The sequence below is a fragment of the Protopterus annectens genome, chromosome 16.part0 (assembly GCF_019279795.1).
Source record: "Protopterus annectens isolate FY-2018-M chromosome 16.part0, PAN1.0, whole genome shotgun sequence".
Classification (NCBI taxonomy): domain Eukaryota; kingdom Metazoa; phylum Chordata; order Ceratodontiformes; family Protopteridae; genus Protopterus; species Protopterus annectens.
Genome location: NC_056750.1, coordinates 871,063,667 through 871,076,793, shown reverse-complemented (window position 1 = coordinate 871,076,793; position 13,127 = coordinate 871,063,667). Strand labels below are relative to the sequence as shown.

The 13,127-nt window shown below is 41.4% G+C and overlaps 1 protein-coding gene across 1 annotated transcript in view; it reads right to left on the bottom strand.

The window, feature by feature from the left end:
* The window catches only part of NDRG2 (NDRG family member 2), a 2,287,731-nt gene that overhangs the window by 801,087 nt on the left and 1,473,517 nt on the right, over positions 1 to 13,127 (bottom strand). The window contains exon 9 of the mRNA XM_044058563.1: positions 539 to 642. Coding sequence (XP_043914498.1) covers positions 539 to 642 — 104 coding nt within the window. The remainder of the gene's footprint in view (positions 1 to 538; positions 643 to 13,127) is intronic.

Genomic DNA, 13,127 nt, shown 5'->3' with positions numbered 1-13,127 from the left:
TCTCAGAACTGGTCGTATTTCGAACCTATGGGTTCGATATTACAACGTTCGGACGCCTGTGAGTTCGACGTTGGAATATAGATCCAAGACAGACAGTTAAGAGAAAACTCTCAGAACTGGTTAACAGTTGTGGGTAATGAAAGCAAGTGGTAAGAAACAAATCTTCAGCCTTGGTTACCTCTTTCAGAAGGGAAAACATGGTTATAACAAAACCTCCTTGGTTACCTGTTGTGAGTACTGAAGGCAGATAGTTAAGAGAAAACCCTCAGCACTGGTAACCAGTTGTGGCTAGTAGATGCAAGTAGTCACAACAAAACCCTCCGCCTTGATTATTTACTATTGTTAGTGAAGGTTGGGGGTTACAAGAAAACCTTCAGACTTGGTTACCTCTTGTGGGTAGGAAGGAAAGATGGTTATAATAAAATCCTCACTTTGGTCATTTGTTGTGATGGCAGATGGTTACAAAAAGACCCTCATCTTTGGTTACTAGATGTGGATAGTAAGAGATGGTTATAACAAACCCCTCACCCTTATTTACCTGTTGTAACTGTTCCAATACAACTGAATGTTGGGAAGATTGGGAGCACTGACCATACGTTGACGAACTGTTTGCACCAGCTCAGTGTTGTTTGTCAGCTCATCCTGAAATGAAAGAAAGGTAGAAGTTTTTTAATCTGTTTTAACTAGTGGCACACCTCCCACCACACTTACTAAACATAATCAAGTAATACACAGACACAGGTAAGGATAGTCACAAAGAAAGTGTCATAAGTTGCCACACCTTTTATCTTTGTCAGAACTGCAAATTCCAAACTGAAAGATATGCCTTCATCTTAAAGGGATTTTAATAAAGGGGATTTAAAAGTAAGTAAAAACAACATCAAGAAAAAAAAACAAAAAAGGGTATTGGGGTACATTTGTAAATGAATAGGGTATTAGACACAAAAGGGAAAGGCAAAAGGAAACTAGAAAGCATCAGAAGTGCATATTATAATAATACACAGGGCTGAGCATGCTGACAGGCCAACCTGCAATTCATTCTATCAGCTTTACAAACCTGGCAGGCGAAAGTACAGGCACATTAAGGAAAACAACTCTTTGGTTAAATTACAGTTTCAAAAGGATATACAACAAGAAACTGTCTACTTCACTTTTAAAAACTAGCCTAGTTAAAAAAAAAAAAAAAGGATACATCTGAAGTGACTTTCCTTTTTATTAGAAGTATAAAATCAGTTTCATCTCAAAGGATGAAAGCAATAACAAGGTTTTCTTTATTTATAACACAAAGCGAGATAAAATGAACATTATTATCAGCCAAAAATCAAATGATCACACAGCTGCATGACAGAGTGTACTCCCCAAAACGTTACAAAAACAAAGACATACGCTATACAGTGATATACAGATAAGGGAGAAGACAGACGTCACAGTGCTACACAGATAAGGGAGAAGACAGACGTCACAGTGCTACACAGATAAGGGAGAAGACAGACGTCACAGTGCTACACAGATAAGGGAGAAGACAGATGTTACAGTGCTACACAGATAAGGGAGAAGACAGATGTCACAGTGCTACACAGATAAGGGAGAAGACAGATGTCACAGTGCTACACAGATAAGGAAGAAGACAGATGTCACAGTGCTACACAGATAAGGGAGAAGACACATGTCACAGTGCTACACAGATAAGGAGAAGACAGACGTCACAGTGCTACACAGATAAGGGAGAAGACAGATATCACAGTGCTACACAGATAAGAGAGAAGACAGATGTTACAGTGCTACACAGATAAGGGAGAAGTCAGATGTCACAGTGCTACACAGATAAGGGAGAAGACAGACGTCACAGTGCTACACAGATAAGGGAGAAGACACATCACAGTGCTACACAGATAAGGGAGAAGACATGTCACAGTGCTACACAGATAAGGGAGAAGACACATGTCACAGTGCTGCACAGATAAGGGAGAAGACAGATGTCACAGTGCTACACAGATAAGGGAGAAGACACATGTCACAGTGCTACACAGATAAGGGAGAAGACAGATGTTACAATGCTACACAGATAAGGGAGAAGACAGATGTTACAATGCTTCACAGATAAGGGAGAAGACAGACGTCACAGTGCTACACAGATAAGGGAGAAGACAGACGTCACAGTGCTACACAGATAAGGGAGAAGACAGACGTCACAGTGCTACACAGATAAGGGAGAAGACAGATGTTACAGTGCTACACAGATAAGGGAGAAGACAGATGTTACAGTGCTACACAGATAAGGGAGAAGACACATGTCACAGTGCTACACAGATAAGGGAGAAAACAGATGTTACAGTGCTACACAGATAAGGAAAAAGACACGTCACAGTGCTACACAGATAAGGGAGAAGACACATGTCACAGTGCTACACAGATAAGGGAGAAGACACATGTCACAGTGCTACACAGATAAGGGAGAAGACAGACATCATAGTGCTACACAGATAAGGGAGAAGACAGATGTCACAGTGCTACACAGATAAGGGAGAAGACAGATGTCACAGTGCTACACAGATAAAGGAGAAGACAGACGTCACAGTGCTACACAGATAAGGGAGAAGACAGACGTCACAGTGCTACACAGATAAGGGAGAAGACACATGTCAGTGCTACACAGATAAGGGAGAAGACAGACGTCACAGTGCTACATAGATAAGGGAGAAGACAGATGTTACAGTGCTACACAGATAAGGGAGAAGACACATGTCACAGTGCTACACAGATAAAGGAGAAGACACATGTCACAGTGCTACACAGATAAGGAAGAAGACAGATGTCACAGTGCTACACAGATAAGGGAGAAGACAGATGTTACAGTGCTACACAGATAAGGGAGAAGACAGATGTTACAGTGCTACACAGATAAGGGAGAAGACAGATGTTACAGTGCTACACAGATAAGGGAGAAGACACGTCACAGTGCTACACAGATAAGGGAGAAGACAGATGTTACAGTGCTACACAGATAAGGGAGAAGACAGATGTTACAGTGCTACACAGATAAGGGAGAAGACACATGTCACAGTGCTACACAGATAAGGGAGAAGACAGATGTCACAGTGCTACACAGATAAGGGAGAAGACAGATGTCACAGTGCTACACAGATAAGGGAGAAGACAGATTTTACAGTGCTACACAGATAGGGGAGAAGACAGATGTCACAGTGCTACACAGATAAGGGAGAAGACAGATGTTACAGTGCTACACAGATAAGGGAGAAGACAGACGTCACAGTGCTACACAGATAAGGGAGAAGACAGATGTCACAGTGCTACACAGATAAGGGAGAAGACACATGTCACAGTGCTACACAGATAAGGGAGAAGACAGATGTTACAGTGCTACACAGATAAGGAAAAAGACACGTCACAGTGCTACACAGATAAGGGAGAAGACACATGTCACAGTGCTACACAGATAAGGGAGAAGACACATGTCACAGTGCTAAACAGATAAGGGAGAAGACAGACATCACAGTGCTACACAGATAAGGGAGAAGACAGATGTCACAGTGCTACACAGATAAGGGAGAAGACAGATGTCACAGTGCTACACAGATAAGGGAGAAGACAGATGTTACAGTGCTACACAGATAAGGGAGAAGACAGATGTCACAGTGCTACACAGATAAGGGAGAAGACAGATGTCACAGTGCTACACAGATAAGGGAGAAGACAGATGTCACAGTGCTACACAGATAAGGGAGAAGACATATGTTACAGTGCTACACAGATAAGGGAGAAGAAAGATGTCACAGTGCTACACAGATAAGGAAGAAGACAGATGTCACAGTGCTACACAGATAAGGGAGAAGACAGATGTTACAGTGCTACACAGATAAGGGAGAAGACAGATGTTACAGTGCTACACAGATAAGGGAGAAGACAGATGTCACAGTGCTACACAGATAAGGGAGAAGACAGATGTGACAGTGCTACACAGATAAGGGAGAAGACAGACATCACAGTGCTACACAGATAAGGGAGAAGACAGATGTCACAGTGCTACACAGATAAGGGAGAAGGCAGATGTCACAGTGCTACACAGATAAGGGAGAAGACAGATGTCACAGTGCTACACAGATAAGGGAGAAGACACATGCCACAGTGCTACACAGATAAGGGAGAAGACACATGTCACAGTGCTACACAGATAAGGGAGAAGACACATGTCACAGTGCTACACAGATAAGGGAGAAGACACATGTCACAGTGCTACACAGATAAGGGAGAAGACAGATGTCACAGTGCTACACAGATAAGGGAGAAGACACATGTCACAGTGCTAAACAGATAAGGGAGAAGACACATGTCACAGTGCTAAACACATAAGGGAGAAGACACGTCACAGTGCTACACAGATAAGGGAGAAGATACATGTCACAGTGCTACACAGATAAGGGAGAAGACAGATGTCACAGTGCTACACAGATAAGGGAGAAGACACATGTCACAGTGCTAAACAGATAAGGGAGAAGACAGATGTCACAGTGCTACACAGATAAGGGAGAAGACACATGTCACAGTGCTAAACAGATAAGGGAGAAGACAGATGTCACAGTGCTACACATATAAGGGAGAAGACAGATGTTACAGTGCTACACAGATAAGGGAGAAAACAAATGTCACAGTGCTAGACAGATAAGGGAGAAGACAGATGTTACAGTGCTACACAGACAAGGGAGAATACAGATGTCACAGTGCTACACAGATAAGGGAGAAGAGAGATGTCACAGTGCTATACAGATAAGGGAGAAGACACATGTCACAGTGCTACACATATAAGGGAGAAGACAGATGTCACAGTGCTACACAGATAAGGGAGAAGACAGATGTCACAGTGCTACACAAATAAGGGAGAAGACAGATTTCATAGTGATATACACATAAGGGAAAAGACATACATCACTATGCTAAACAAATACGGGAGAAGACAGATGTCATAGCGATACACAGACAAAGGATAAGATGGATGTCACAGTGCTACAGGGATAAAAAGTGTATCCAGTGGATTATAGTGGATTAGTCCAGATAAAATCACTTCAGCTAGCAGCTGTGGGGCACACACTCTCTTTCTATCTCCCTGTGGGAGGAATAAATACACCTTTTTTGAAGTTTCAAGCAGTTTATTGAGTTAAGTAGGTAGAGGGATGAGTGTTCTCGTAATATATTACATTCAACAAGTCAGTTATTTAAAAGCAGTTGTAGACAATGGTGGGAGGGCCCAGCAGAGCTGATTGGCTCCTTATTTTTCCATTCCTAGATTTTCCTCCAATCACAACGCTGACAGGTTATTCCCTATTTGAATATTCCTGAAAGACTCATGAGTATTTATCAGCTCAGCAGGCTGTGTAACCTCATTCTTAGTTAAAAGGTTTTATTTTTAATTTTTAACTTTTAACAGACATAACCTACCATAACAACCTACCACTATATAACTATATTTATGAAAACACTTTCACCTGAGCTTCATCAGGCTCATCTAATAGAGAAGTTTCCACTTTGATCACTAACACTGCCTGTTTTTATGAGGCTATCACCAGATGTTATTAGTTGGTTTTGTAACCCATCTAAAACTGCATCTCTTTCTGTAGGGCTCATATTTCTTGAAGCCAATTTTGAAAGTTTAATTACAGAACTTTTCATATAGTCTATCATATGTAATATGAAAGGCTGTGCCCACTGTTACAAGGCTGACATCTCCTGAAATACAACATGAAAGGCTAAGTACAGTAAGAGGCCTGAGAAACTTTTGCATAGGCTTTCTGTGCCCATGAAATCAAAATCCACCAAGTGGTGAATGGCAGAGTATGCAAAACCTTAAATATAAAACTGTGCTTACAGTGTAAACAATACAGCAGTGTGGAGTGCTGCCCTAGGATAGCAATGTTCATTGTACTGCAGACTATAGAAATGTTGTTAAATGCAAACCAAAGTGGCTAAAGTGTCTACACCTGGGGGTAGCTCAATGAGAGGGGAGAATGCTCCTGGACTCAGTGCATGATTTTATGGTACTCCAGTCTGATGTCTTCACTGTCAAGCTTCTTCGTGAATCTAAGAGTTACTAAAGGCTCTTCTGTTCAGATTGTGCCTCTCTTTAGATTCCAGGTGGTGAAGTTCGTGCAAAAGAGAGCTAGATAGCTCTGTACCTGGCTAAATAAAGGGCTGGAAACTGGAAGGTATCAGGTGGAAGGACAGTTAACCAATGAACCAAAACACACAAAGAACTGCGACTACAGCTGTGTAGTGGAAACCCACAGTGAACACAATACGTCATATGAATGATCCAATAAAGGAAAAGGTCACGCCACTAAAAAAAATCAAGTCTTTATTGAATAATCAGTTTAGCACTTTTGTCCTGTTCACATCCAGGACTTCTTCAGAACTGGAGTTAGATGATGTAAGAGGCTGATGCAATCAGTATGGGTGTGGGCTGTCAGTCAAACTACAAGGTGTTTAGCCCCCATTTATTTCACTCCTAACAACAAAAGGAAACCCCAAGTCACAAATGAGTAGTACAGAAAAATTCCAATAACCTAGAGTTGCTGTTTAAGTCTGTACACATTATGAGGTAAAAAGCATTTTCATATGCATGACAGTTTCTGTTTGGATTTGCACACATCTAGAGATCACAAAACAAGACAAAATACAACAAAACAAAATAAACAAGGTGTCTTGTTTTCCATGTTAGTAGTTCCCAGATAAACCATACTAAGGTAGATGCAGTGATTTACAGATGTAATTTTTTGATTGGCTTTTTCATATTAACAGCAGCAACTACGGTTAATTAACAGTATATGTCCAAATCCAGGGTTAAAAAGTGCAGGTGTGTTAGCTGTATGACGTATGATTTGGTTTCTTGACTGCAAGCAAAATTTTCATGGAAATGCTTAGTTTAGACCATGGAAGTGGTGGTTTTTCAGCATGTTCTGCCAACTCGGCTCCATTTTCTTCAAGGATGGCATTTTTGTTTCCTTTGACTGGACCCATAATCAGCTTGTCCAAGATGTGGAATATGGCACAGAGCTACACACATGACAGAGATGATGGCTATCACTGTGATACACAGATAAGGGAGAAGACAGATATCATAATTCTACACAGATAATAGAGATGAAAGATGTCATAATGATACACAGATAATGAAGTAGACATGTGTAAGTTAAACCGGTAAGGAAGTAGATCTGTGATAGCGTTATACCAGTAAGGAAGTAGACATTATAGTGTTATACTGGTGAGGAAGTAGACACAATAGTGTTATACCATCATATTGGGTGACTTCAACTACCCAAATATAGACTGGGAACATTACTCAAGCCCTAACTTTCTAGCCCAACGGTTCCTGGAGTTCATAAATTCAAATGCCATCTAGTCACTGTTCCCACGAGAGGAGAAAATATACTAGATCTCATTATCACAAACATGGGGACAAAATGCTCCACACCAGAAGTATATCCCTCATTGGTGAGATCTGATCATAAACTAATCTCACTGGAAATCCACATCCCGCCCCCACCCCAAACAAAAAAGACCACAGTGAAGAACTTCTCTAAAGCAAACTTCACACTACTCAAGACTGGTGTGGTATCCTTCAAGGCCCCTGAGCCAGTGGAAACCACAACCCAAGCTGCGGAAGCCCTTACAAATGCCTTCTATGAACACCTCCAGGACTGCATGGATCAGGCAATCCCAAATAAAACCAAGACTCTTTCCACAAAGGGCAAGCGTCCAGTCTGGTGGACCCCAGCCATTAACAAACTTTACAATAAGAGGAGAAAGCTATTACATGATAGAACAAAATCCATAAAAGGAAGTCACCCCTGATCATTATTAGTAAAAAATACGAGCACTCATAAAATCAACTAAGGCCAATTTTGAGAGAAAAATTGCCATGGATTCAAAGGACAATCATAAGGCCTTTTTCAGCTATGTTAGGAACCTGGGTGGAAACTCCCAGATATGCTCAGAATTAGTCCAAAATGATACAAAAATCACTGAACCCACAGACATTGCCAACATACTGGCAGACAGGTTCAGTGCAAACTTCACCCTCTCCCCTAAAGGAGAGATAAATATCCCCACAAAGTGTAGCCTCCCAGACATCTCAAATGCACAGGTGAAAGCTGCGCTCTCTAAAGCTAAAAACACAGCATCAATGGGACCGGATGGTGTCCCCGGCTGTGTGCTACACGAGCTAAATGAGGAATTAAACCCGCACATAAGGCAGCTGTTTAATCTCAGCCTTACCACAGGATACGTGCCCAAGGAGTGGCATACGGCAACTGTGGTCCCACTCCACAAAGGCGGTGCCTCTACGGACCCTGGTAATTACCGCCCCATAAGCTTAACAAGTCTAGTCTGCAAAGCTATGGAGAGGATCATAATGGAGCTCATAAACAAAGATATAGGGGACTTGCAGGCATTGGACCCGACCCAGTTTGGCTTCATCAAGGGCAGATCATGCCTTTTGAACTTGGTCGACTTCTTCGAAACAGTCACCAAGGCCATTGATGAGGGAAAGGCAGTCCATACAGCCTACCTTGACCTTGCAAAGGCCTTCGACACAATACCCCACTCGGGTATTGTAGAAAAACTTACCAGCTTAAATGTAAACCCATATGTCACAAGATGGGTTGCAAACTGGCTTAAGGACAGAACCCACAGGGTTAGAGTTGCTGGCGCTATGTCAGACTCCAAGCCGGTCACAAGCGGTGTCCCACAGGGCTTGGTCCTTGGCCCCCTATTGTTCGGCATCTACTTCTCAGAAGTACACGCCAACATGGGAGGACTTTGGCTGACAAAGTTTGCAGACGACTGCAAACTGGGCGCCATAGTGGAAACTGCATCGGACACGGATATCCTTCAGAAGGGACTCACGGAAACAGATAGCTGGTGCCAGAGCCATGGCCTGAAGTTAAACGCCAAAAAATGTATAGTCATACCCTTCGGGAAAAACAAGGTAACCCCAAGCTACCATATAGGTGGCAATCCACTAAGCACAGAAGAGGTTATCAGGGACCTGGGGACCCAGGTTGACAGTGGCCTTTCTTTTGACACTCACGTTGCTAAAGTGGTTAGAAAGACCTTCTACATTGCCCACCTGATCATGAAGGGATTCACATCCAGATCTAGTGAGGTCATTGTTCCCCTGTACTCTTCACTTATCAGACCAATGATCGAGTACAATGCCCCATTCGGGATGTATCGCACCCGACATCTGCAGCAATTGGAGAGACCCCAAAAGTTCCTCACCAAAAGGATAAAGGGACTCCAAAATCTGTCATATGCTGCCATATTGAAGAAACTCCAGCTCTATTCAGTTGCATACCGTCTGCTCAGAGGTGACATGTGCCTGACATACAAGGCCATGTCCAACCCGGAATTAATGGACATGCTCTACCTCAAAAAATCCAAATCCACCAAAACCACTAGAGCAAGCGACTTAAACCTTAGCACGGATATAAATAGGACATGCTGGAGGGATAGATTTATCACTCAGAGACTCCCTATGCTGTGGAATAAAATCCCGGTCCATGTGAGGCAGTGCACCTCACTGGCTCTGTTCAAGAGAAATCTTGACCTGTGGATGGGAGATCGTAGGTTTATCCCGGGAATCATCTCTGTGTCACTGCTGGACAGAGGCACAACAAACTAATGGGCACAGTATTTTTTTATATAAGGGGTGGCGTAAGCCACAAAAATTTGGGCTAGGCTTATAAATGCCTTAGGGCAGATAGCCTAGTATAAACCTATGAACCTATGAACCTATGTGATGGTAGATATACGATAGTGTTGTACCAGTAAGGAAGTAGACATGTGATAGTGTCATACCGGCAAGGAAGTAGACATGATAGTGTTACACCAGTAAGGAAGTAGACTTCTGATAGTGTTACACTGGTAAGGAAGTAGACATGAAGTGTTACACCGGTAAAGAAGTAGACATGATAGTGCTATAATGGTAAGGAAGTAGATGTGATATGATACACTGGAAAGGAAGTAGACATGATAGTGTTATACAGCTAAAAAAGTAGACATGACAGTGTTATACTGGTAAGGAAGTAGACATGATAGTGTTATACTAGTAAGGAAGTAGATATGTGACAGTGTTATACCGGTAAGGAAGTAGACATGATTGTGTTATACCGGTAAGGAAGTAAACATGACAGTGTTATACCGGTAAGGAAGTAAACATGATAGTGTTATACCGGTAAGGAAGTAGACATAATAGTGTTACACCAGTAAGGAAGTAGACATGCCAGTGTTATACTGGTAAGGAAGTAGGCATGACAGTGTTACACCAGTAAGGAAGTAGACAAGTGATACTGTTATACTGTTAAGGAACTATACATTTGAGAGTGTTATACTGGTAAGGAAGTAGACATGTTATAGCATTATACCAGTAAGGAAGTTGACATGATAGTGTTATACTGCTAAAAAAGTAGACATGTGATAGTGTTATACCGGTAAGGAAATAGACTTGAGACACTGTTACACCGGTAAGGAAGTAGACTTGTGATAGTGTTATACCACTAAGGAAGTAGACATGACAGTGTTATACTGGTAAAAAAGTAGACATGTGATAGTGGTACACCGGTAAGGAAGGAGACGTGATAGTGTTATACAGGTAAGGAAGTAGACATGTGATAGTGTTATACCAGTAAGGAAGCAGACATGTGATAGTGTTATACTGGTAAGGAAGCAGACATGTGATAGTGTTATACCGGTAAGGAAGCAGACATGTGATAGTGTTATACCGGTAAAGAAGTAGACATGTGACAGTGTTAAACAGGTAAGGAAGTAGACATGATAGTGTTATACTAGTAAGGAAGTACACATGATAGTGTTATACCAGTAAGGAAGTAGATATTATACCAGAAAGGAAGTAGACATGTCATAGTGTTATACCGGTAAGGAAGTAGACATGACAGTGTTATACTGGTAAAAAAGTAGACATGTGATAGTGGCACACCGGTAAGGAAGGAGACGTGATAGTGTTATACAGGTAAGGAAGTAGACATGTGATAGTGTTATACCGGTAAGGAAGCAGACATGTAATAGTGTTATACCGGTAAGGAAGCAGACATGTGACAGTGTTATACCGGTAAAGAAGTAGACATGTGACAGTGTTAAACAGGTAAGGAAGTAAACACGATAGTGTTATACTGGTGAGGGAGTACACATGATAGTGTTATACTGGTAAGGAAGTAGATATTATACCGGTAAGGAAGTAGACATATGATAGAGTTATTCCGGTATGGAAGCAGACATGATAGTGTTATATCAGTAAGGAAGCAGACTTCTGAAAGTGTTACACCGGTAAGGAAGTAGACATGTGACAGTGTTATACCTGTAATGATAGTGCTATAATGGTAAGGAAGTAGACGTGATATGATACACTGGAAAGGAAGCAGACATGATAGTGTTATACAGCTAAAAAAGTAGATGTGACAGTGTTATACTGGTAAGGAAGTAGACATGATAGTGTTATACCAGTAAGGAAGTAGATATGTGACAGTGTTATACCAGTAAGGAAGTAGACATCTGATAGTGTTATACCGGTAAGGAAGTAAACATGATAGTGTTATACCGGTAAGGAAGTAAACATGATAGTGTTATACCGCTAAGAAAGTAGACATAATAGTGTTACACCAGTAAGGAAGTAGACATGCCAGTGTTATACTGGTAAGGAAGTAGGCATGACAGTGTTACACCAGTAAGGAAGTAGACAAGTGATACTGTTATACTGTTAAGGAAGTAGACATTTGAGAGTGTTATACTGGTAAGGAAGTAGACATGTGATATCATTATACCAGTAAGGAAGTAGATATGTGACAGTGTTATACCGGTAAGGAAGTAGACATGACAGTGTTATACCGGTAAGGAAGTAGATATGCGACAGTGTTATACCGGTAAGAAAGTAGACATGACAGTGTTTTACAGGTAAGGAAGTAGACATGTGATAGTGTTATACTGGTAAGGAAGTAGACATGACAGTGTTATAATGGTAAGGAAGTAGACATGTGATAGTGTTATACCTGTAAGGAAGTGCACATGATAGTCTTATACTGGTAAGGAAGTAGACATGATAGTGTTATACCAGTAAGGAAGTAGACATGATAGTGTTATACCAGTAAGGAAGTAGATATGTAACAGTGTTATACCAGTAAGGAAGTAGATATATGATAGAGTTATTCCGGTATGGAAGCAGACATGATAGTGTTATACCAGTAAGGAAGTAGACTTCTGATAGTGTTAAACCGGTAAGGAAGTAGACATGATAGTGCTATAATGGTAAGGAAGTAGATGTGATATGATACACTGGAAAGGAAGCAGACAAGATAGTGTTATACAGCTAAAAAAGTAGACGTGACAGTGTTATACTGGTAAGGAAGTAGACATGATATTGTTATACTGGAAAAGAAGCAGCCATGTGATAGTGCTATACTGGTAAGAAAGTAGACATGTGATAGTGCTATACTGGTAAGAAAGAAGACATGATATGTTACACTGGTAAGGAAGTAGACATGATGGTGTGATATTGGTAAGTAAGTAGACACGTCACAGTGTTATACTGGTAAAGAAGTAGACATGATAGTGTTATACTGTAAGGAAGTAGACATCTGATAGTGTTATGAAATGTGATAGTGTTCCATGGGTAAAGAAGCAGACATGTGATAATATTATACCGGTAAGGAAGTAGATATATATCATATCTACTTCTAGATTAAACATGACTAAATATGCAATTTTTCTACTATTTCCTCTTTCTCCTCCTACAGTCTCGATTAACCCACTTTGCACCTCCCTCTGTAAATCCCTCTGTGTACTAATATTAACCTTCCCGTGTAAATCCCTCTATGTACTAACATGGGTCCCCTACTAATTACCGAAACGCCGATTCGCCGACAAAGAAATCACCGACACCAAACGACCGACAACGCAGTTGACCGACACGCCTGAATCCCGACAGCTGGAAGACCGACAAGGGGAATGTGTAAGCGCGACCTGGTAAGTATGCGATAGTGAGGGATTTAGGAGTAGGGAGCGGACAGGTAAGTGTGCAATAGTGAGGGATGTAGGGTTAGGGT